This window comes from Mastigoproctus giganteus, chromosome 6 (genome assembly GCF_048544385.1).
Source record: "Mastigoproctus giganteus isolate SK-2022 chromosome 6, ASM4854438v1, whole genome shotgun sequence".
NCBI lineage: Eukaryota > Metazoa > Arthropoda > Arachnida > Uropygi > Thelyphonidae > Mastigoproctus > Mastigoproctus giganteus.
Window position 1 is genome coordinate 144,684,095 of NC_143580.1, and position 27,556 is coordinate 144,711,650.

The window sequence follows — 27,556 nt, forward strand, 5'->3', positions numbered from 1 at the left end:
GAGAGAGAGAGAGAGAGAGAGAGAGAGTATAACTTCACATTACTTACTGCCAAAAATTGCTTGCAGAGTTATGCACCCTATATCTCATTTATAATGCCATCTTTCTACTGATTATTGCACATGGCATCCCTGCTTTGTTTCACTAAGCAAATGAGGTACATATCAACTGCTCCTTCCAAATGCCCCTAAATATTACTTGTGGCTGTAGAACTACATAAATTCCTTCCCTCCAGGTTGTCACTGAGAAGGTCTCTTTATACTCCCACCTTGGTCTTATCAAGAAATTTCTATCATCTTTTCACTTTATCAACAAAAATGATACCACTTAGTTCATAGTGTAGCTTTTATGCTACATTTCTACTTTGGCTATGGCGCTTAACTGCAAGGCACATCATCTTGGGCTCATCAATCACACCTGCTCTGCCTGAAGCAATGTTGAGGACCGGGTCACAACATGTACTCCTGTACCTGAAGGGCTGCAGACCTTAACATACAACTTTTACTCTGATTTTGAGAAATCTGCCTCCAAACTTCATGTATCTATGCATTCAAACTATTCAGGCATCTTTTCATTGCTTTCACAGGTGCTGTCTTTAAATTGTCTATAAACATCAGACAGAGAGAACTAGTTCCTTCTATAGTCACATGCCCAGCATCACATTCTCCTAGCATAGGCAATACCTGAGGTTGCAATTCTGCCATATTAGACTGGAATGTTACAAATGGCTGAGAAAACCACTGACCCCTATATTCTGAGTATCAGATTTGTGCTGACACAGGCTGCATTCTCTTAGAGCCTGTATGGAATTCTCTTACACTAGCTGTGCCTCTTACAGTTGGTGTCAGGTCAACCTACCCACATAGGCAGAACCCTTCTGCTGACACTGGCTGTATTCTTCCATAGTCAATGTGGAATTTACTTGCTGATGTGGGTAGCATCCTACTCCAATGTGAGAAATCTCCAGAACCCCTTTCTCTTGTGGGTAGAATTTTTGCTGATGTTAGTTTCATTTTTTGATGCTAATGTAGGATATAGAACTTTCTGACACTAGTGATGGGCATAATCAAATTATTTCCATAATCAGATTATTATCAAATTGATTAAGAAATTTAAAAAAAAATAACAGTGAATCGAATCTAACTGATGTTATCAAAATTTGTTCTTAATTGTGCGTTATGCCACATGGTCTCTCTCTCCATCAGCCACATTCATGTTTATAGCTTTCTATTTGATTATCAAATCCATAATCAATTATGCCTTTCACTAAATGACACTAGAACTACTTGCCTTAGTATGGGATAATAGTTTCTCTATGCTCTCTCCATCTAATCCCCCACTATCTTCCTAGCCTCTGTCCCTGGTAGGATTGTGCTTCCTCCTCTCTTTCATTCCTCACACAATCTGCCACTGTCATCCTGCTGATACTAGGGCTCTTGTCCTTGTGTGAGACCTCAGAGATTACTCATATTTTCATCCTATTCCCTTCCCTCCTTATACTGGAGTGGCCCATCTTCTTGTGGCAGGACGAGGTGCCAGGAAGTCACCTCCAAGTGAACGTGTCTTCCTTGTTGTTTAGCCAGTCATACAACACAGTATGCACTTAAACATGTTATAATATGCAATATACATAAATGGCTTAGCAGATTATTATTTCTACAAAGATAACTAGAAATGAGGGACACCTTGATATTTGTTAGACAAAGGACATAAGGTCTCTCTCCTCCTCTTGGAAAATAAATATTCTTTTCAGTAACAGCTGACTCTGCCAGCTTATGACTTGAGGGTGTCAGAGTAGAGGCTACTGCTTCTACTCTGACTCCCTCAAGCATGTACCTCAGCCGATTTACATGCTTGAGGCTATATTATATTAGGAAGAAGGATATGTTTATGCTGTGTATATGCCATAAACAACAATTTCATCAGTTCATACAGCATTTCCCCCACCCAATGTTTATCTCATCTAAGCCAGTGCATCAGGAATAGTCAAACTGATGGAATAAGCTTACCTACAAAAGATCTAAATCTCCAAAAAACTTTTTAATTCATTTCACAAATATGAATGGTCAGGTCTAATCTCATTGATATTCATATCCACTTCCAGTCTCCCATTTCCTTTTTCTGGCAGAATCTCAATATAAGTTGCCTCAGCCACCATCCATATCACTGGATTTCCTGTCAGTTCGTGGCTGGTACTTGCATATATCTCCATTCTGATATCCCTTGCCAGGGACTTCTTAATTTGGGTTGTTCTCTTTCTGATTCCCCCAAAAGTTCTGTATCGACTACAGTACTTTTATGGAAAATCTCAAGCCCTATCAAATTTATCTGTTGCTTGTGTTGTTTTCCCAAATGATCAGAACTTTGAAATTCTGCTTTCTCTAATCTAAATTTCCCAACAGTGCAGTAATTTTCCTTGGTGATTTGAGGGTGTTAGATGCATGGACCTAGCTGGTAGAGATATTGAGGGGCTTTTGCAATTACTATTCACCTTAAACAACTTGTCCATTTACTTACTGCAGTACCAGTCATTTCTAACTGCATGCCTAGCATTCAGTATTTTTCTCATTGATGAACCTTGAGTGGCAAGTAACTGTAGCATTCTAAAATGGACAGTGACAAATGAGATTTTGATAGTCAACAGTAAGGGCAAAGTTTTAATTTCAAGGAAGAGATTTACTGTGGAGGAAATCCTTGGACTTGATCGATTGGGGTGAAATATATACGAGCCAGAGTGTTACAAGGAGAGTTAAAAAAAAATTTGTATTCACCCAGTAGTCGTGACAGAAGGTTGAAACAAACACCATGTATTACACTTTTTCAATCTAGTCACCCCAGACAAAATGACACATATTTGCCACCTCTAATACACTTCTGCAGACCAGTTTTGTAGAAGTCTTCTGACTGGCCTTCAAACCACGACTTGCCAATAGAAATCACCTCATCATCAGCAGCAGATGTTTTCCATGAATAAAGGATTTCAGAGCAGGAAAGAGGAAAAAATCTGATGGTGCAAGGTCAGGGGAATGAGCAAGATGCAGAAATATTTCAAACCCATACTGCAGCATGTGAGGATTGTACAGTGGCATTATCATGAAGCAAGAGTGCACCTTTTGATGGCTTTCCCCATCTTTATTCTTTTATAGCAGCATATCTTTATGAGGAGATTGGAATAATAGTTCGCTGTCATAGTACAGCTGTTTTGAAGGTAATCTGTTAGTATTACACCATGCTGATCCCAGAAAACTGACAGCATCACCTTTCCAGCATTTGCACCTTTTCTTTTTGGGGGATGGTGATTCTGCATACTTCCATTGCCATGAGATCATAGTTTTGAGATCATAGTGGTGGATCCAAGTTTCACCCAGTCGTGAAAAAATCTCCTCATGCTTTTCTTGGCACATCATGCCCTTTCCTTCTGATAAAGAGTCAGTCAGAAGTCTGGGAATCCATCCAGCATACACTTTACTCATATGCACTGTTGATGGATGATATTCTCCACAGATCCTACACTTAATTTGGAGCTCTGCAGCTAGTTCTTTGATGCTAATACAGTGACCTTCCAGGATTGATGCCCCAATTTTTGCAACACTCTCTTCATTTACAGCAGTTGTTGGGCATCCTGGGATTTCTTCATCATGTACTGAGGTTCTTCCACTTTTGAATTGTTTATACCAATCAAAGACAAGATCATGCATTTTATTGGGGATTACCCTGACTTCTGATCTCTCTTGGCATAATCACATCATAAATATTTTGCTTCTTGTGCATCAGAATTTTTTTTTGCTCTTTGCAGCACTTTCTGAATTTCTCTCAAGCTAGTAGACTCTGCCCAAAAAGAGGACAGTTAAGTTAATTAATGTAGACACTCAGTTGTTTTTGCTGTACATTTTTTATTTGCATGGGTACTGGTTTTCCAAATTGGAATCTATAATTACACTGATCTCTTTGAAATGAGGCCAAACACGTTTATGTTTAAGCATTGTTGGACTTGCATATATTTCGACTTACCAAAAACTTTTAGAATGAATTAACCATTCATTTTATTCTTTCAAATTCTTTCTTTTCAAATCTCCAAGTTAGAGATTTGCTGTATTTATCTTTTTTAGAACAATTTGTCAAGCCATCCTAAATTTTTCAACAACTGAGATTCATAAATTATTATTATTTTTTTGTACATATCACATAGGATGTCCTTATACCGTGTATATATATATTAGCTGAAGCACTGGATATCATGATTTTTCTATGCACTACTTTGTCACACATGATAACAAACATAATTGATTGGAGGAATGAATAAGCAATATGGTGGATGTGCAGAAACAAATTGTTTTCAGTTTGTGTATAAAAATGTTGCTCTTTGCTCATTTTTTAATTATTACTATTTCTGGTCCACCTGAAATGTAATGCACTGCATTATATTTCACTTAACTTCTTGATTTAACAAGTTAAGTTAATTCAATTAACTTAACTTATGTTATACTGGACTCAGATTTACCAGATGTTTGTTTTCAGTGTTGGTCTATGGGGCTGAAATTTGTACATTAAAAATTGGCATAATAAACAGACTAGAAGCACTTCAAAATACGGTTTTTAGATTAATACAAATGTTGTGGACGTAGAGAATAACGACTTGCAGATTCCTCAGAATCAGAGGTGAAGATGGTGAGTTTTTGTCAGTAGAGTTGAACTGCACATCTGGGACACATACTGAGAAACCATAAGTACAGTGCAGGTGATCGTGGAAGGCAGAATACAAGGCATGAATGGTGTCAGAAGAAGGAAGATCTTTTAGCTATGTAACAATAGAAGCTGCACTGCATTAATATTGACAGTCTCTTCTACACCATAAACATAAAGAAAAATGTCTAACCTTTACTGCTAGCAATAACAAAGCAAGAGTGAGACAAGAAGAAGAAGATTATCAGTAGCCTCTTTCAGCTAATTTTCTGCCTTTGCAAGTTCCACTCTTAAGGCTCAGTTTTGCTAGGGAGTGAACATAATTCCATTTCATCACAATTGAAACTGTTGTTTTCTTGTAACTATCACAGGTATTTTTCAGCTTTTCTTTTTGGCTAGTAACAGTTTCTTAAAAATATTTTGCCACAAGTGAAATTTCTCAAGAATCCGTTGGTTGCTTTAAAATTGATAATTGCTAATCCTCGAACAGTTAAGGGGATTTCTTCTTTATTAAAAATCATCCAAATAATGGAATATTATTATTAGGAACTTGACAGAGCTCCTCAAAAGTGGCTAGACCAGTTGTTATCCGCCTGTTCCGATCTCAAAGAAGTCTGCCCATCTTTTCTTTGGTCTTCCTCTGTCTCTTTTTCCTTTTGCTCTATATGTATAAGCTAATTTAGGGAATCTATTATCGTCCATTCCTTCTACATTTTCTTTCCATCTTTGTCTATATTCTATAATTTTTCCATTAATTGAGTAAATCTTTAATTTCTTTCTAATATTTATGTTTGGTATTTTATCTGATTTTGTACATCCTTTAAAAATCTTAAAAATTTCATTTCTGCAACTCGTATTCTATTAATGTCTCTTTGTTTCAGTATCCATGTTTCAGAACCATAAAGAAGTGTTGGTATTGCAATTCTGTTTCTTTTCTTGTTTTCTTAGCCAGAATTCTTTTTATTGTTCCACATACATTTTGAAATTTTGCCAATTTCTGGTTCATATCTTCTTTGACATCATATGTTATATCACATCCTAGATATTTAAAATGTTTTACTTGTTCTAATATTTTATTGTCTATAACTTTTTGTTCTCATCGTATTTTCCCTTTAAAAGCCATTGTTCTAGTTTTCATTGTTGATATTTTAACTTTATATTCTTCTGTTATTTGGTTTAATTTAAATACTACTCTTTGTAAATTATCTTCACTATCTTGTATAATTACTTGATCATCTGCAAATAACCCCAGGGGCTCACATCTAGTGAGTATGGGCTTGGCACAACCAGGGTCCTGAGCTGGATATCATCATTCTTCTCTTTCTTGGTGATTCCTTTCTACTTTTGTGTGTGTGTCTCTCTCTCTCTCTCTCTTTCTCTCTCTCTCTCTCTCTCTCTCTCTCTCTCTCTCTCTCTCTCAGGGTGACTCGGGAATTTTTTTTGGCTGGTGCAGCGTAAGCCTCTGGCTTCCTTGCACCATGTAGCTAATAATAACAGTGTATTAATCCTATTCTTTGTATTTAAATATATGCCTGTATTAATTTCTTCTTTCCATTTACATATCATATCCTCGATATATATATTAAACAGCATTGGTGACAAGCTACATCCCTGTCTAACTCCTTGATTTATTATACTTTCTTCTGTTAATTTATTACCTGTATCTATTACTATTTTTGTTCCTTGATATAAACTCTGTATTATTTTTGTAAGATGCTTTGGGTCCCATAGTTTTCGTCTGTTTACTCGATCAAATGCTTTTTCATAATCTATAAATGCTAAATGCATTTCTAAATTAAACTCTTTTCGTTTTTCTATTATTTGTTTTAATATAAATATATTATCTGTATATATATCTGTACATGGGTGGCAAATTTTCCAAGAAAAAAACACTAAGATAGTATTAAATGTTTATTTTAGACTGTGAAGCTGCAAAATGTTTTTACCCCAGCATGCAGAAGTCCATTTAATCCTTATGGGATGTCAAGTTCCCTGACACTGCACATATAGTTTGTAGTTAACAACAAGGAATTGTATGATGATGAACATGCTGATGCAGTTCCAAAAAATATCCACCACTCCAGAAAATGTCACAAAGTTTGTGACATTGTTTTGCAGGACCATCATGTTACCATTCAACTTCATCTTCTCTCCATGTACCACCAACCCAGAATACTTTTGTGACAGATTCATAGCAATGTATGAAACATGGCTCCATCACTCTCACACTGAGTCTAAGCAACCAAGTACAGAGTGGAGACGTCAGCAATTATCATCCTCAAATAAATTCAAGGTGCAATGATCAGCAAAGAAGGCGATGGCATTTTTTTGTGATTCTCAGGGTGTCATCCTTGGTTACTTTGAACATGGCCAAATTATCACACCTCAGTACTATGCTGACCCAGTTCCAAAATTATATGATGTCATCAAAAAAAAAAAAAAAAAAAAAAAAAAAGGTGAGGTAAGCTCTCCCATTGTGTGCTATCATCAGGGTAATGTCCCTACACACAAATTCCTCCTTGAAATGGCTGCAATTTCAGATGCATCATTTGAATTCGTACTTCACTGTATTCACCAGATTTTGCCCCTGGCAACTTTTATCTGTTCCCAAATCTAAAGAAATTCCTTTTGGTTAGGAAATTTGCAGATGACTCTGGTGTGATGGAGTATTGTTGCAGAAAACTGAAAAATAAAAATACTTTCATTGTTTTTGTTTGTTTGTTTGTTATTTAGGAGCATTAGCAACTAAGGCCATATTGCTCCGGGATATGCGGTGGTCATTCCCTGACCTTTCCGCATCCTCTGTATTTGGTGGTGACGGGCTCGAACCCCGGTCTAATCAAGAAGCGTGTGCTACGCACTGCTGCTCCTTCCCACCTGGCTACGGAGGCGCCTCAGTCAATTCATTGTTGTCATCCTGTTATTTCTACCTGACAGATAGAGCAATATGACACCCCCTCGTGTATAGAGTGAAATCTCTCTTAACCATCTCAGAAGTGCAAACATACATATATGGAATTTCCTACATCTGCCAGTGTAGAATATGCATGCGCGCACACACACACACACACACACACACACACACTAAACCCTTGATTTTATGAATTATTAGAGGAAAGGAAGCTGTTATTTCCAAAAAAATAAAACTTTAGCAGTTCCTCAAACCATTTATACCCCACATAACATTTTAAAGTTACTTCATATGTGTATATATTAGAAACGCTAAAAAAAAGTTAACCTGGCAGTTGTGGCACCCCCAAATGTAAAAACAGTGGCAGGTAACCTGACAAGTGTCAATCTTCCTTTTTAATTTCTGGAAAATGTCTTTGGATTTTTCGAATTCTGCTTAAACCCTGCCAATGTTTTATCATTAAATCAAAGAATAATTCTTAAAAGTTTCAAAAAAAAAAAAAGTTTAAAATAAAATAGAAACATCACTTTTTCCCCCTCCCCCCACTTTTTGGTTTAAAAGATCATTAAGTGTTCAAAATTTCAAACACGGATATGCCATATTCTGCTTATATAAATAAATATTATTAAAAAATTAAAAAAAAAAAAAAAACCAACCATATTTAATACTATAAGTTACTTTCATTTTCTGGTTTATTTTAAATTTATTTTGCTCCCTGCAGTGTAGTGGCCATATTAAGAGAATATCTGGGTTTGTTTTCACATAATTACTTTATGAAAACAATAATAAATCTTTGAAAAATGATTAAGGTAAGTCTGTAGATGTTTATTGAACTATCTGACACTATAAACAAACACAGCAATTATGGTTTTCTGGTATCATTCCAACCTTCATGTAAAAATCCATATAGTTACAAAGACAGTGTCGGGTCACCTGACAGGTTCTTGTGCACAATTCTGTTGAGAAACCTTAAAAAAAAAAAAATAAAATAAAAAATAACTTCAGGAACTATTATAGTAAAAGTTTGACTATATTTATGAAGGTAGAAAAATTTAAGATTTTTAAACATTGATTAATGGTTTATGTGGTACTGTTATTTTCAAGGTCACAGTCATTCTACCGAGTCAGCCATTTTCATGAGATAAAAGAACTACAGCAGTGCCACCTGCTTGTTCAGTGGGATTAGAAATTCAGCATAAATTGCATAAAATTATTAAATTGCGACATCACCATTGTATAAGAGCTACCACTTCTATATAGCTGTGTAAGGCTTCGCAGATCGGCAGCTTAAATCCCTAGCCCTGATAAATGGTGAGGGTTGACGTCAGGAAGAGCATCCGTTCATTAAAAACTATGCCAAAACAAAAGGTGATTGATGGAAAGTAGATGTGTCAGGGCTACCGAACAAAGGATGGGTCTGGTTAAAGAAGTTCAGCTAGAAATGAAGGAGGAGTTGAAAAGTGTTAGAATAGGAATATTGAGCATTGGGACGATGAATGGAAAGAGCAGAGAGATTGTGGATTTGATGTGCCGACCCCATATGAACGTGGGAAGAAGGCGAGGACAAAGAAGATGAAGTGGTAATGTAATTTTTGAGGATCACCTGTCAGATGATCCACGAACACTGTTGGGTTAATCATTGTTATCCTTTTTACCGCAAAAAATGTATTGCTGATTATTTAATTAGCGATCTTTACAACTTCTAAATAATTTCCACTAACTTAGAATGCAACATTGGTTTCCATTCATCATAATGGAAGTCTTATGTTGCAAAATTCCCTTCAAGATCCGTATTAAATAAGATAATTCATTGCAGTTAAGGCAATGAATTATTGGAACATTCAGAATTGTATTTTGAATCATTTTAACCTAACCTGGTTTGAACAAAGTCTAACCTAACACAACCTGGTGGAAACCAGGTTGTGTTAGGTTAGACTTTGTTCAGATTTATGCTAAATTTATTTCCAAATCCTAAGTTGAATAAATTCTTTTCATTCAGAGTGCAAAATTGTCTTAATTCCCAGTTTTTAGCATCTGCATTTTTGCAGAAAAAATGTTTATCTCTTTATGCCTGGAAATGTTCCATGATTGGCTGTTTTAATTTGGTATACTCCAGAAACTCAGTGCACAGTGTGGTACTTTAGGTATTATATTCTGACATGTGTTTGATCATTTTAAAGCATTTAGAAATGATAATATTATTATTACTAGAAGATAACAGCACAGATTAAAATAATTCGCATTAATTTTTAACTCATTATTACATATTTTTATTCTGACTTAGTAACTCGAATAACAGAAAAGTGTGCATAGGGAAAATGTACGAGTATTTAATGATAAAATGAATCGGATAATGATGTTATTTTCAGAAAAGCAAATTTGAATCCGAGTTTAGCAGTGACACCGAAGCCTATGATATATTGGCAACCAATATCACGTAGTCTGAAACTGAAATCAGTACATCCACCACCAGCCATTTTCAGTGGGCAAAATGGAACAGGACCAAATGAGTATGGACTTATGTATAAGGCCTATATTTTTCTGATGTAATGTTAGATACCCTTGTTTTATGACACCACTCCATTTCACCGTCCTTTTCATACAGAAACACTTACATTCCCCAGCAAAATATTTCTGTTGATGAAACCTTATACCAGGGGTGGAGAACCTTTTTTACATTGGAAAGCTATATTTTATTTAACCAAGATACTATTAGGCCACATGCTGAGAATTAAATATATACAAAAAAATTATATTTTTGTAAGCATATTTATAATTTTAATTACAGCCTGTTATTATTGTATGAGGAATTAAAAAAAAAAAAAAAAAATTAGCAAAGATATTTGTTTAGTAAAGATAATAACAAAACTAAAAATGGACGAACTTAGACAGCAAACCATTTAATGACTTTTTTGTGGCTGCTTAATGCCAGATAATAGTTTGATATATGATTCCAACATCATTGAGCATAGTTTTAATTGGTCTTCCAAGTTTTAATTTGTGTAATTTGTTTAATTTGTGTCATATATGAAAATGTTGATTCACAACAGCAGGTTGTGCCAAAACAAGATAGCATTCGATGAGAATGTTGACGTAGACTTGGGTGTTCAACAGCATTTTTTCATGTTTGAAGAGGATCCTTCTTTGCATCAAATAGAGACTTCAGAATATTATCTTCTGAGAGTCAGTTAATTCCATCTGTAAGCCATCAGGTGCTTTAGAGATATCAATCAGATGTGGTTGAAAAGCTAGTTTCAGTGTGAGATCATGTTTCTCAAAATCAGCAAACCTTTCACTGTATTCTTCAATCAGGGAGTCTAGAACAGCTGTGTATTCTTTCATGTTGCATTTCCTTAATGATTTGTTTGTATCCTATTCATTAATTACTTTTGCCAGTAAAGGAAAGTGTCCAGCTGAAAGTTCCAATCAGGTAAGCAAGGTTTTGAAAAAGGTCAGCTTTTTCCAAAATGCCTATATTTTAAGCCACATATCATATATAGATTTGGTTTTACCTTGCAAAAAAAAAATTTAGATCATTTTGCTGTAATATCTCTGCAGAATTCCACTTTTGACAATTCGGCATCTCTGTAGACAGGTGAGCAGGAGCAGCAGTGTGTAGCACATGCTTCTTGATTAGACCGGGGTTCCAGCCCGTAACCACCAAATACGGAGGATGCAGAAAGGTCAGGGAATGACCACCGCATATCGCCAGAGCAATATGGCCGTAGTTGCTAATTCTCCTAAAAACCAAATAACAACAACTTTTGACAATTCACTCTGTTGATTCATTTTCTCAAAAAAGCTTGTGATTTGTTTTCATAAAGATAAAAGTTTGACAAGTATTTGTCCTTGGGACAACCAGCACACTTTAGAATGATATGGCAGATCCACACTGAATGTTTCATCATCAAGCTGAAGCATGTTGAGAAATTGGCAATGTTGTGATGTATTTGCTCGAATGTAGTTTACAATACCCATAACTTTATTTAATATGTCACTTAAAACAGTAGATTTGGCACAGATTCTGCTGATGAATAATACAGTGAAAGGAAATCAGTTCTTCCTGTTGTAATGCAACAAATTCTTTATGTTTATCTCATGGAAGGTGTGCCATCTGTGCATACACTTATTAAATTACGTAAATTGGCTAAAGTAAAAAATGCCAACACGAGAACCATGGCAAACTGCAGGAAACTTGCCGGGCAAACTCATTTCCTGCTACCACAATTTCTCCCTGCATTCTCAGTAAACAGATGGTGCATGTTATTGGTAGTGGCAGTAGAAGTCGATAACGATGTATTGATTAGTTTATCTCATTATTAAAAGCAGATTATTGGAGTTCATGAGTGGGCTGAAATTTACTTAATGGTACACCCTCCAGACTGCCTCAGTCTTAGGATGTTTATCAGCCCCCCCTTCCTGCTGATTTAAAATAAGAAAACGATTTCTACTGCCACCACCGATAACACACACCATCTTTTCCTAGTGTTTTCCTAGTGAAGCAGTCAGCCAGATGAGTTATCGGTGATAAGAAAGGCAATGCTGCCAAATGAAGTTCAGTTTCAAGTGGAAGTGATGCCATATCAACTATATGAGGAAACAATAATATTCTGTAAAGATTAGTGAAATAGTATAAATGCCTTATTTTGTATTTACTTTAAATAAAATGTATCCATTGCCTTTACTAGTTAAGGATATCAAAGTTATTATTTGCATCCAGTTCCTTTGTAACTACATCATAGTATCCAATCAAATTGGTCAGGCAAGACTTCCCCTTAACAAAACCATGCTGTATCTGAGCTATAACTGAAGTCTTGTCTAGATGATCCTGCAGTGCTTCTTTAACCAGTGCCTCCATTAATTTCCCTGGAACAGAAGTTAAACTAACAGGTCTGTAATTATCTGTCTCCCCCTTTGATCCTTCTTTGTGGATTGGGGTCACATTTGCACATCTCCAGTCCATGGGTACCTCCCCTGAGTCAAGGTAGCTCTCATAATTATGGCTAAGGATTTGCTTACTTCCTTTGCTGCCTCCTTTAATATAACTGGATAGATTCCATCCAACCCAGGTGTCTTTTTATGTTTATCTTCAACAGTTTCTTGTCCTCTTTACTCTCAGTTATTACAAGATTATCTAGTTTACTGTCAGAGTTTAATACACCTCTGGCATTCCCCTCTCTGAATAACTCCTCATGTGTAAATGTATATTGAAAATATTCATTTAGTTTGTTAGCTACCTGAGCAGGATCATCAACAGTTGAACCAGCGATAACAAGTGGACCAATCTGATTCATCCCATTTCTTCTAGAGTTTAGATACGTAAAGAACTTTTTGCATCCTTTGTCAAAGATTTCTCGTAATCTGCCTTTGCCTGCCTAACCTCCTTTGTGACTTGATTACAGACCAGCTTATATCTGTCATAGGCTTCTGTGTCACCTGTTAATTTATATGTATCCCATGCATTTTTCTTCTCTGCCACATGTCTAATTAGTTCACCTGACATCCATTTAGGCCTAAATCTTAAACAATATTTCTTAGTTGGTATGAAAAGCATAGTAGCTTCCAAGATTATTTCTTTGAATGCATCCCATTTTGAATTTGCTGTTGGTAACATCATCAGTTGGTCCCACCGTATAGAATTTTAATACCGTCTCTGACCATCATTGTCACCTTTACGAAAGCAAAAATCCTTACCTTTACCCCTGATGATAGTTACCTCTTTGAGTAAATCCCACTTTAGCACACAGTGATCACTACTGCCTAGTGGTTTCTTTATATGCAGATTCTTAATGCATGAAGAATCACTACTGATAATCAGATCAAGCGTATTAGGGAGGCAACTAGAGGGAGTCCTCTAGTTGCCTCCCGAACATGCTGCTGTAGAAAACAATCATCCAGTAAATCCACAAAAGCCTTGCTAATGTGTGAGTGACCGACCCACAAATTCTAGTCAATCTCTGTGAAATTAAAATCCCCCATTATAAGACGCTGATTTACTGGCCCACTCTTATTTCTCTGCACAGTTGCTCATTATGCTCATCAGGTTCATTAACACCTACTGTCATTTTTCCTTTCCCAGTGCTTATGTCACACCAACCAGACTCAACATTGCATTGTCCACCAACAACAATTGGATCTCTATCCTTTCTTTATGCATTGTACTCCCCAAATTCCAATTCTGCACTGCTATGTCTGTGTGACACCATGTCTCTGATATCCCAACAATATCTGCCTTTGATGTCTTGACTAGCACTTCAAGCTCATCAAATTTATTAACTATACTCCTAGCATTGGTGTACATGCAAGTATACATGCACCTGTTTCTACTCTTAGTTACCCTAATACAGCCCATGTATTTACATGTATTCCTGGAAATCCCCATTGCCTTGCTTTCCAGGCTGCTGCTCAATTGGATTTTAATAGAAGCAATGCAAGAATCACTTTCACCTCTGCCAGCAGCTACTACTAATCTATTAGTCTGTGTATCCCCCCAAGCTAGCAGTTTTCCAACCCACCTAACTCTGCCTCAATAGCATCAGCAGATATGTTATATTCATAAATTAATATAAAATAATCAGATCATTCTGATGATGCTATTTTAGCTCATATTTTTACCTATGACAAATGAATATGAAGTGACTGATTTGTTTTTTTAATTTATTTTACAAGATTGATTTATTTGATTCTTTCAATATCTTATTTTTTCTCTGCACATTACAAATATATAAAAAATAGTGAATATGTTACTTATAGTCTCTTTAAGAGTTAATATTTTCTAACCATAAAAATGCCTACTAAAAATTTTAAATAAACCCATTAAAATTTTATTCCTATAATTTATAGCGTATTAATTCTTTGATTTTGCTGGCAGATATTGTTGAACCTCATGTAGTTCTAATTTCAACTGGTGCAAGCACAAGTGGTTTAAGTTCTGCTCATCAACCACCATATGCTCTGAGAAGAAAGCTATCACCACAAGAAGGAACCAGTCCTGGGCCAAGTGCAAACATTGGTGATTCAAGTCTTATGTTACTGCCACGTAAACGGCAACGTCGGTCTTATTCTTCCTCTCATTCCCTTCCTGATGGTATGTAATTTCCTTCAACATATGTGATGAACTTGACTTTTGAGAAAATAGTTTTTCAGAAATATGTTAATCTTTCTGAGTAAAAATTTTTTAGATGTAAAAATTGTACATCTCAGAGATATATCTATGTATTTTTCTTGGTAAGAAGAGCAATTTTTAGCAGTTAATTCACATATAGTATTACAGAAAGTTAAGTAAGCTAAACTTAGAATTTTAAGAACATGGGATACACTTTAATCCTAAGATCCAACGGTCCATTATCCAGCAGTGCCCATTTTCTGTCTATTTTAAGAAAATGGGCAAATCCAGCAAACCACTCCAAGATTATCAGATTTTGTTCTCAGGTTGGCCATTCATCCAGTTGGCACAGGAGCTCTTTTTTTCCACTTATTATACTCCTGGCTGGCTAGCATTTGTTTTGCATCAGTATCTCCCTGTTTACATCCATTTTATCAGCATATTTATCCAGCATATTGCAATACAAAAATGTGGTATTTCTGCTTTGTCCCCACCCCCATCTAAAATATGGATAATTTCGAGATCTTGCAAGGGTCTGCTTATAAGGCTGTTAGATTTTGGAGAACTGTACTTACAAACTTTTTAATAACAGTTATTTATGAACCTTTACACTCTGACACCATAAACAATTGTATGCTAAGTATTGGCACTTTGCTCATTGACTTTCAAACAGAATTAACATACAGGGTAGTCTTGTTATATATTGATGCATTTTCTGTAAACTGCGGTGTAAGTTGAAATGACACCTAGATTCATGTTATAAATTTGTGTTGTAGAAAAGAATACCTGAAATGCAATTATGTAAACATCATGGACATGGGACCTTTTGCATTTTTAAAATGAGTTGGTTTATGGCCAGATTTAATCAGGCATGTTCCATCCACAATTCTATAATTACAATAATGATTCATTTGTTACTGGTTCTAGTACCTAGCTTTGCATGGGTTGCAGCAATCAAAATTGTGTAGTAATTACCTCATTTTATCTGTGTGATACATTTCACAAGGATGAACGGGAACCCTTTAAAATAGTTATGAAAATTAAAAAACATTTAAATATTTTAAAATTATTTTAACTGTAAATATTTATTATGCCACTTTTTTTTTTTTTAGTGTTGTGAATTTTCCTATTTCGGTTTTTGCTGTTACGTGTTTGAGTTACTAACATAATGTTTTCCATGAGTTAGAAACATGGGCTGTGCAGTTTGAGGCTAATAACTTGGAATATATGTCTCAGTTTTTTTGATTCTCGTGGCAAAACTTAGGCAAACGGGGCATTGACTCTATTTAACTTTAAATAGATCAGTGGAATTTATTGGAATGAGTGAAATTATTAGGTACATCCAGATCTGTTTGTTATTTGGTTTTTAGGAACATTAGCAACTAAGGCCATATTGCTCCGGGGATATGCGGTGGTCATTCCCTGACCTTTCCGCATCCTCCGCATTTGGTGGTCACGGCCTCGAACCCTGGTCTAATCAAGAAGCATGTGCTACGCACTGCTACTCCTGCCCACTTGGCTACGTAGGCACCATCCAGATCTGCTGCATGATCATTGGTTTCATTGACTTGTGGAATAAATTTTTTGAGAGCTATTCAAAACCAGGGATATGCGGTGATCGTTCCCGACCTTTCCGCACCCTCCGTATTTGGTGGTCACGGCCTTGTACCCTGGTCTAATCAAGAAGCATGTGCTACACACTGCTGCATGATCATTAGTTTCATTGACTTGTGGAATAAATTTTTTGAGAGCTATTCACATTCCATTTCAAATATTGGATGGAGTAGATTTCCTATGGAACATGACTGGATTACCAATCTTAATTTCATTGACATGTGGAATACATTTTTTAAGAGCTAATCTTGTTCCCTTTCAAATATTGGATTGAGTAGATTTCGTATGGAACATGATGGGATTACCAATTTAGAGCTTCAGTTTATGGGGAAGCACATCCAGTAACTTCAGAAATTTTGTGATATTCTTTTGGGCTGGATTCTTTTGGGCTAGCTAACTCATTGTGTTTGGTACGGCATTATCAGACACACAATTTTGCATAGTCCTAACCAATTGAAACACTATTATTGACCGGATCATTTTGTTGTTATGGAAGTGTTTGAAAATATTGCCTCTTTCAGCTCATGTAATGCTGCAATATTTTCCTTTTCCTCAACCCCATGATTTCTCTTGAAATAATTCCATCTTGATCATCAGACACAATGTCTCCATTTCCCAGTTTAAGCAGGTTTTTAACAGACTTTCAAGCAAATGCATTACCTGTTAAGTGCATTTTCACTTTTGTTGTTAGTTCGAGTTGTTGAAAGTTCTCCCCATGTATGAGGTAAGCCTGTAATTCGTCCACTATGGTTCCATGTTGAATGATTGACGGTATTTGGCATTACTTTGCCATTATTTTGAAGCATGGTATGATTAAGAGCACATAAGGCAGTTCTATGAAATGTTGTGCACTCATCCAAAATGATGAAAAACAAACTAATGCTGTTGCAAGGCTTTTGCTTTACCACTTCCTCTGGAAATACCTGGAAGTATTTCCAGGGGAAGTGGCAAAGCAAAAGCCTTGTACAGATTGAAGAAGTGTGGTATTATTGGCAAGTTATTTCTCTGGATAAATAGATAGTTAAATGGAAGAAGACAGAGTGGTTATAAATGGACACTGCTCTTCGTGAACTAATGTTATTAGTGAAGTCCTCCACTAATTTTGTTTAAAAAATAACAAATAAACTATCTTAATATTCATGTAGTATAAGAGTGGTCATTACTAAAAGTATAATTCTGTGGAAAACTATTGTCATATGCTGTGATTCTAAACTTTTATATGGCAGTAAAAGTGTCATTCATAAATGGCCAATTAATAATTTGATGTAAAAGAAAGGCACATGAACTTAACAGTTGCTCAGTATTATCACACTGATTGAACTCTACTGTTTGCAGAATTGGTGTGTTTTTAGTATTAGTATTAAAAACTAAATAATGCAGCATTGGACAAAAAAAAAAAATGTATTTCCCATATCATCTGATCATCCTCTCTAATAGTTTTTCTAGGTCTTGGAAGTTATTCAAACTTCCCATTTTGACAACACCAAATTAATAGAAACACACATGTACAATGATAATCAATAAAAAAAAAAACTGAGTAAGCAAGTTAGTTATGGTGAATTTAATTTTTCCGAATTATTAAAATAAGTTACACTGACTCTTTTTTTTTTTTTTTTTTTTTTCCTCCAAACAGGCCTCTGAGGTTGGGTATATTCATATTGTAGTTTTAAATGTTTTTCACCAACCTTATGTAGAAATAAAACACAAAGAAAACGAAAACTGGAATCTTGATAACTATGTATTTATAATAAATTATATTTGCCTGTATTTACAATAAATTATATTTAACTTTACAACTAAAATATATGAAATATACATTAAAAAATACTGGGTTAAGAACAATAAAATACATTAAAATATACTAAATTAAAAGCGATAAAACCATAGCTTTCGAAGACTCCTGCCTTCTTCTTCAGCGGTATTTTCTTTGTTCTGCGGTGCGTCTTTAAATACCAGCAGGGTCACGATACTCATCACGCGTTTCATTCCCCCGTGTTCCGTTCTCTTGTGTTATGGAATCGGAAGTGGCTCGAGAGTGGGTCATGTGGAACCGTTCATCCCTTCTGAGGATAGTAGCCTCAAAGAGGGGATGGATCCGAATTCCTCTATCTCTATTAATGTTCACTGTGGAACAGATCCGTAAACTCTCGAGCCACTTGCGGTCCCAGAACTTAAAAAAAAAAAAAAAAAAAAACTACAATAAGTTACACTGACCTCTGCAAAGTCTCTCTCTCTCTCTCTCTCTCTCTCTCTCTCTCTCTCTCTCTCTCTCTCTCTCTCTCTCTCTCTCTCTCTCTCTCTCACTGACTGACTGACTGACACTAGCTGCTGATCTTTTTTTTTTTGCATGCACTATAACAATAAACAAATAGAGTATAATTTTTATGGATTTCTCAAAGAAAAAATCCATAAACATTATTGTAAATATGTTAATTTGTTTGAAAGATATTGTAGAGTTTTTATTATTATTTCTATAGATGCTGGAGCAGCTGCCCATTACCTGCTTTATGAACTTCCCGATGAAGTATTATTAACCGTGTTTTCGTTCTTGCTTGAACAAGATTTATGCCGAGTTGCACAAGTATGCAAGCGCTTCCACACCATCAGTAGTGATACAGAGCTTTGGTTTGTACTCATTTGCTTGTCATTATCTTGTATTATTATTGTAAATTTATTTTATAATAAGATTTAAAAAGTTAATATCAGATGCAGAATGTGGTTGATGTATTCTTGATTTTCAGACATTTAAGATTATAACCAGCAAACTGTGTGTGTATTTGTACACACACTCTCTAATATCGTATAGATCCACCTTCAGCAACAGTTTTGTGTAGCATGACCTCAACTAGGTATGCACAGGTATTATCCCTGCTGATGCTATTCCACAATCAAAATTAAAATCACTTGGAATTGCACAATATTCTTTAAAATATGAGGACCATAAAAATCCATCCAAAAAAAAAAATAATGTGTTCATTGCACTGCCAAGCACAATTCACAACATTTACTACAATAAATCTACAATATTGCTGCAATTTCCATCCATGTAAAGTTTGGGTCCTGTGTCATTCTTGTGTTAGCACTAGCAATAGCATTAGTTGAGGCTTATGATGCAAGAAAGCAACATATGCCTCAACTAATGCTAAAAAAAAAATACCCTTCCCATTTTCACCCATCCGGTCACTCCAAATGTTTGTCTAGTTCAGCCTTAAATTTATTTAAGCTATCAACTTCCACAACAACAGATGGAAGTCTGTTCCAGCAATCAACTACCCGTTGGCTAAAGGCAAATTTCTGCACATCTATTCTACAACTTTCTTTCTAAAATTTGAATCTATGCCCTCTCATGTTCTTAGTCTGAGCAAGTGCAATTATCCCGTCAGCATTGAGCCTGCTCAAACCATTCAAGGCCTTATACACCTCAATCAGATCATCTCGCAGGTGCCTAGTCTCCAGATGCTGCAACTTGCAGAACTTAAGCCTTTCTTCATAAGCGTACCCCTCTGTTCCTCTCACCAATCTTGTTGCCCTTCTTTGTACTTGTTCTAGCAATTCTACATCCTTCCTAAAGGCCTCCATTAAGGAACCACAGTAACAAGACACACACTTCACTGCAACAAGAAATGTCGTGTTAGAAGTCTTTTGCCATTTGGGTAGTCAATATCATGGAATGAACCCAGTTTATAAGAATATGCAGATACCTTCCCCTCCCCTCCCCCCAGTTGACAGTAACTCTCATAATAGCAAAAGTGCCCATGCTCTACCACAAGAACAGCCCCCACAAGAGAACACCACTGTTGATCTACTTACAAAGCATGATACATTTGAAATCTGTTGTATTTTGCTGCTTTCTCTACAGCCTTATATAACTATCAGTGCTAAATAGTAAGATCTGTGATCCATATGAACCCATTTTGTGTTTCCAGTGTTCCACCAAACTTTGCCACTTTTCCTCTAAATCACTGCAGATAGATTTGTCTGTTGTGCTCACAAATAGAGGCTTCTGGGCCATACAGCTACAGAGATCCATTGTTCTGAGCTCACTGCATGCTTACTGGTGAAATGAGTTCCAACAATCTGCTGTTGGTAATTGTCTACAATGTTGTCTTCTGATTTGTGTATGCAGGATAGGAATCACACACAATTCAGGCATCTATCATCCTTTCTCTTCTGGTAGAGTATTTTTTTTTCAGCCAGACTCTTGGTTCTCCTGTTATGGTGTGGTGTTGTGCAATATTAATTTAACTGAACCACAGTAACAAGACACTCACACTTCACTGCAACAAGAAATCTCTTGGTTTATTCCCTATAATCAGGTTCGACAGAGAAACAAATTTGATCAAGTTTAGAAAGACCGTTTTCATCAATAAAAGAAGCAGTTATTTTCACTAAAATAAGAATTGCAAAGAATCTTTTCCTATTCTGTTTTTGTAGATATTGTTTATCAATATAAGAACATTGCACAACAGCAGAACTTTTACTTTAAACATTAAGAAGACAAGCTCTCATAGGCAGTTTTTACTTTAAACTTGGAAGAAGACAAGCTCTCATAGGCAGTATCTTTAATAACCAGCGAGTTTCTAACAGAACCTTTCTGCAACTATTAACACTTTACAACAAAGCTTTAAAAGGAATGAACGTTAACAGGTCTTATCTCTCTCTCTCTCTCTCTCTCTCTCTCTCTCTCTCTCTCTCTCTCTCTCTCTCTCTCTCTCTCTCTCTCTCTCTCTCTCTCTCTCTCCGTTCGTCTGTCTGTCTGTCTGTGAACTTCTTCTCTAGATGGCTGTATTTCTTTATCTTCATGCTTTTAATTCTTACAAGCAAAGATTGTGTGCAAAATACTGTATTTATGAGTTATATCTTACCTTTACTACCTACCATAAGAAACTATTCCAAATGAATGAATACATTTTACCTGATCTCTTCAGCAGAAACTAACAATGTTAATTTTAACTTAAAGGGTGCACAAAATAATTTGCAAATATGCGCACTGAATTTGATAGAAGCAAAAAAGAAATGTTCAACGAACATGTGAATAGAATTATTAAATTTTTTTATCTCTGCGCAGAAAAAAATTACAAAAGTGTACAAATTTACAAAAAGAGAGAGGAGATATGCATTAAATCAGCAAGTTTTACCTTTCGAGCATCGTTGCCGGAATTAACTCTCCAGCTGATAAGCTTGTTGCTGTGCATATTTAGAAGGGGTTTTTTCCAACACATTACAAAATTCTCTGCAGCTGCAGAATCGGCACCGGCGACTTCACCACATACTTTAATGTTTTGGAAACCAGCATGATGCTTGAACCTATTAAACCACCCGTTGCATGCCACAACCTGACTTAGGGTTTGCCGTACTTATCGTTATCTTCATAAATACTTCTTGCTTGAAAGGCCATTAGATTCAGGGACACTTGCTTCTGAATCTGATTTTCCACCCATATTATTAATAGCTTTTCCATCTTCAATATAGCACCTGAACACTGTTTTGTGATCATTGTTGGGGTGGACTGGCCCCTGTGTGAAATACGTTGATCCTTTAATATGTTCATTTATACATGCAGTGTCCCTTAAAATAGTATTCACTATTGAAGTAGTGAGACCTAATTCTGTGCAGTAGATGACAAATTTTGTTCTGCTTCGTACTTCTTAATTAATCATCTTCATTTCTAAATCATATGATAACGATGAAAGTGTAATGCAATTTCCATCATAAAAATTACCTTTTAGAGAGATAAATAGCTTAGTTATATAGCGAAAATTTCAACTTCCCAGGTCTTGGAACAAAGTACCAAAAAAAAACAATGTGTTATTGGGTTCACATTACGATATTTTCACAATACTTCCATTTATTCCTACGGGATGCAAAATACGTTTCCACGTTTTTTTTAAGTTTGCATTAGCCAACAAAAACTTATGTAAAGTGAAATTTCCGTAACTCGAGTATTACGTAAGTTGGGGAGTTCCTGAATAATCATCAATTCTCTCACATATGAACCAAAGTTCAAGCTGTTCAAGCTTGATAAATTTAAGTTTATTTATAAATTTATACTTAACTGCTAACTTAAGTATAAATAAACTAATTTTATTTATACTTAACCATTAGTTTCAGAACTGAATCTAAACAGAGCTCTTTTACAGTTAAAGTTTTCCTTCCATATATTCCATTCTAAATGTCTGCATGTGAATCCATTGTTATGTTAGAAGTAATCACATCTCTCTTTCACTGAAACAATAGCACCATTGTACTCACTTAAACAGTAAACTTCTAAGCCAAGAGAGCATGTTTTCTGTAACTTACAAAAGTGCAAAATATGAAGGGATATCAAAAAGTTTTTTTCCCTGATCATGTTCTTTGTGTCCAAGGAGGTTGAGATTTGGAAAATATATCATCACTGCCCAAAGCAATACACTTTTTTAATCTTTTGTGGCACTTCCTTATGCTATTTTTGTAGAAGGTCTACTTTGCTCTTGAAACCCTGCTTCTATCGCCGAAATTACCTCTGCATTACCAAAAAAATTGCTTTCTGCTTTCCATGCAAAAATGATTTCAGCTGCAAAAAGAGGAAGAAGTCAGAAGGTGACAAGTCGGGAGAATAAGGTGGGGGTGGGAAGGTGTGTAGTTCTAACTTCTGGACAAGGTCAGTGGCTGTGAGGGCATTGTGGGTTGGTATATTGTCATGAAGCAACAGCACTTCTTTGCTGATCATCCATATTGCTTTTCTTTAATTGCCACATGTAATTGCTTCATTAAGTTGCTTTAGTAATGTATGCACATTGTTATGTTAGAATTTCTGTTGGTGATACCCTTCTGCAGGTAATCTGTAAGTATAATGATTATCTCATCTCAGAAAACTGAAAGCAACACTTTCCCTGCAGATGGTTGCACTCTGGCCTTTTTTGGGAGTTGGTGATGATGGTTGTTTTGAATCTTGTTTTGTTTCTGGGTCAAAGGGTTGTATCTAGGATTCATCCATAGTCACCAATTGAGAAAAAAAAAAATAGGTCAGGATCACTGTCACACATCAATTCAGCAGAGCAAGTCTGCCTTTTTTTTTATTTTTGAAGATATGTGAGCAAGTGAGGAATACAGTGTGCTGCGACCTTATTCATATTTAACTCATTTGTGAATTATGCTGTCCACTGATCTGTACCTTATCCCAGTCTCAGCAACTATCTGTTTAATTGTTATCTCCGGGTCATTCTGGATGAGCTGTTCAGTTTTCTCCATGAATTCAGCAGTGTGAGATGTGGATGGCCACCCACTTCTTTCTTCATAGCAGATGCTCTCCTGGCCACACTTGAACTGTCTCCAGCAATGTTTTACAACATTATACAATGGACAGAAATCCCCATACAGTGGATTCACTGTACGATCAAATCACTTTACGATGGCCTCTGCGTAATAATATACCGTTCTTATTTTGTTAGGGAAGGACTTTCCGTGGTTGTTATCCATTATGAATTATTAATATGTATAACTAACCACTCTTATACCACGTGGAGTTATTAATATATATTTTATTTAAGCATAGCCTAAATCAGTGGCCTGCAAACTTATTTCGCTCGCGACCCCCTTTATTAAATATAAAATTGAAGCAACCACTCAATGTAAAGCCTGAGGGGATGACCAGATTTTTAGAAGAAAAATGGCATTTTATAAATTATGTAAGTAGAAAGTTTTATTCGAGTACTCAGAGATGAATAAAAAAATTGTTTGTTTAATTTTTTAATTGAATACAGCAGAAACATCAAATTCTTATTCTTCAATTAAGATTACAAAACAAACAATAAAAAATGAACAATTACAAAACAAAGCAATTAATGAGAAGGACGAGCCTGGATAACCAATAATATTTGGTTCATATTTTGGTGCAATGTTTGATTTACAAATCTCTTGTCATCTTCTGGATCAAGTCTGGAACACTTTTTTTGATTTATACAGTTAATTTCGAGAACCCAACCTCACATAAATATGTAGACCCGAAAGGTAGCAATGTTTATATCGCCATGTTCGATAATTCTGAATACTCGTCTTGAAGAGAAAGCCAAAAAGTTTTCACAAGTTGTAGTCTTGAAATGAGCACTTATTGCTTTGTCAGATGACAGTTCGATAAGATCTTCCTTTTGCCCAATGGTAATTTTGGGACATGAAGAAATTTCAAAAGCAAAGGGATCATGAATCCAATACAACTTTTTTTTTTCTGGAGATACATTATCTCATTTGGAAAAATTCTTAGCATTGTTAGGTGGGTGGGTGGCAATGATATCCTTAAATTGTAAAATGTCAATATTATAACAAAATCAGATATTATAGAACGAATAGAAAATAGGGGGTTGAGATGGTTTGGACATCTGCTGCGCATTATTGAAGTGAGATGGCCTAAAATTATATATGAGTGGATACCACAAGGGAAGAGAAGGTGAGGATGTCCTAGAAAACCATGGAAGGAAGGTGCGCTATCAGCCATGAGAAAGAGAATTTTGGAAGCTGAAGATGCCCACATCCAGCGACTTTGGAAAATGTGAAAGATAATACGCCAATCTGCCGTCGAACACAGATAGATAGATAAAATCAGAAAAGCATGGGAACATTTCAGTATTATAACGCTCAAATTCAGTATTCCAAAAATTAAGCTTCCCTTTGAAAGTTTCTATTTTGTCACTGAGTATTAATATCAAATATATCAACAAGGGAACTAAGTTTTCCAAGCCATTTTTGATTCGTAAACAGTTGAACAAGGTTCTTATTTTTATCCGATAAAAACAGAAACCAAAAAGACGAATCAACACTTTACCGCTGGATAACCACCTCACTTTCGTATATAAAAGAAGCACTTGCTGGCCTGACGTAAACGAGTGGTCAGGAACAAGAATGCATAGACCGGGGTTCAAGCCCGTGACTACTAAATACGATAAATATTTGTATTGACGATTTATTGTAAACTCTACTGACTTGTTTGTCGTACCGGAGTATAAACAGAAAATTTAATTTCATTACAAAGCATTGTGAAAAGTCTGCTATTTAAACACCTACTTTTTAATAAAGCTTATCACGCTTATCTCATCTTTCAAAACTTCGTGTGAATCAGTTTGCATTTCCTTTGCTGCTAATGCTTCCCTTTGTATAATGCAATGATTAAAAACTATTTAGAGCATACTTTGCCTTTTAAACCTTTATTTTATCTGTTAATACAGCCGCACCATCGGTACAAATCACAAAGCAGTTGTTCCACGTTAGGTTGTTTGTTTGAAAGAAAATATTTATAACATCAAAAATCTTCTCGCCTGTCGTTCTTCTTTCCAAAGCTTTGCAAAATAGAAAATCCTCCAAAGTATCTCCCTCATCTAACATATACAAAAAGTCAAGCAAGGTTTTAAATAGCTGTGAATTCATCTAACTGCGTTGCAAAAATTGGACTTTCTGTCAGTCGATTTAATGAACTGAATTTTATGTTGTCTGCGATAACTGTAATACGCTGCAAGACTGTGGTGGCTCTTGATAGAGGGATAGTATTTAAATCATTGCTGTACTTTTCTCCATGCATTTGAAAAGGATTCAGTATTTTTCATCATCTCTGGATGTTTCGTGTCTGTCTTTTTCATTTAATAGGTGTCATGCTTTCGTTAGCTAGTTTTTCGTAACATATTACACGCACACAGGACTTTGCTCATCATCAACAACACTGTATTTCATAAATTCTTCTTGATATTTTCCACTCTTTTTGATTTGGAATATGATGGCTCTCTACCAGAAATTGGTGGTTGCATACCCTTGAAATAATGTAAGTGTCCAAATTTCACATGATACATTTCTTACCCTTTCAGTTTCTGATATATCTGTAGCAACATTATTGTGATCACTCCTAGACAGTTTTGTTCTGATTACCCAATTGTCCATGGTAAAATTTTAAAATATAACACATCCAAGTTGACGTGAAAGCACCGAATATTCGCACCTCTGGCCTTTAGGAAATTCCTGTAGGAAGCATGAATTAAGAGCTAAAGGGATTACGATTCAGCAATTGAGTAGTACTGAGAAGTATTAATACATACTCAAGTCACACTAGCCAGCTGCTTTCTCTGTGTCTATAGCCAATGAGCAAATTAAGGTGTATTACTCACAAGGACAATAAGTAAGAAAGCCACTTGTATTGCACATGAAACCACCCTAAAAATAAAGAGTGGCAATAGGGTTCATTCGTATCTCAGACTTCGTTTAAGTAGTAAGGTCTTTACACCTACATATTGAAAAAATAATTTTAAACAACAGGTTTTTTAGCCTTTATGTACACAATAACTAATTTTATTTAAAAATTGCCGTGACCCCTTTAATTTATCCCACGATCCCTCTGGGGGTCACGCCCCATAGTTTGCGCACCACTGGCCTAAACTAATATATTCAATTGGGTAATGTTTCAGGTATCTTGCTAATAACCATCATCAGACCATGCTGTTTGGGAAATAGAGATAAAAATTAAAAAGGGTGAAGGTTACTAATTAGATTTACATTGAGCAGTTCCAAATTTCAATCACAATTTTTAACAAAGGATCAGTTACAAGATGTATTAACAATTTCTAATTTTCAATAATAATTCATGTGAGTAGATAAATAATTCTAAGTTATAGAATTGATTGAGAATCTTAAGCTTATAGTTACAATATAAAAAAGCAATTCTATGTTACTATTACACACTTATATGAGCAGAACTGGTTACACTGAGCAATTTTTAAGTTACTTTACTTTTAGCCTATTTTATAAGATAAATTAAAACAATTCTTACCTGCTGACTGCCCTCAGACCTGAAGAGAATGGGAAAGAGGCTCAGTCAGCCGTGCCTTTTATAGGCCAGGAATTCTTATAATTAGCCAATAGGAATAGTGTTAGGTTATCATAGATCCAGGGAGCTTGAAAACTGACTTTTGATCTCCTGCTCTGGTTCCCTGTTGCTGTTTACCTTTGATCATTCATTATGGTGTGCGGGCTGGTTCTGGGGGTCTGGAAGGAGTTGTATATTATCTGCACCTCTGGATGGCTTGTTTCTTTCCTTTCTGGGTCCTTATTTCTTCACTTATTTTCTCATTGAAGAGATGAAAATACTGTGGGATGAAAATATTGTTGAAGATCCAAATAATTTGATAAATGCTTCTTTGAATTTTCTTCTGTTGTACTGACTATCTGTGGAAATAATACTTGTGTTATGGAAGTTCCAGGTGTCACCACATTGGAAGGCATGGAGAGCTGT

General features: G+C 35.6%; 1 protein-coding gene across 1 annotated transcript in view; it reads left to right on the forward strand.

Annotated features, from left to right (window-relative positions):
- FBXO11 (F-box protein 11) overlaps positions 1 to 27,556 on the forward strand; it is a 513,763-nt gene that overhangs the window by 52,531 nt on the left and 433,676 nt on the right. The window contains exons 2-3 of the mRNA XM_090375372.1: positions 14,464 to 14,679; positions 18,789 to 18,936. Coding sequence (XP_090231498.1) covers positions 14,464 to 14,679; positions 18,789 to 18,936 — 364 coding nt within the window. The remainder of the gene's footprint in view (positions 1 to 14,463; positions 14,680 to 18,788; positions 18,937 to 27,556) is intronic.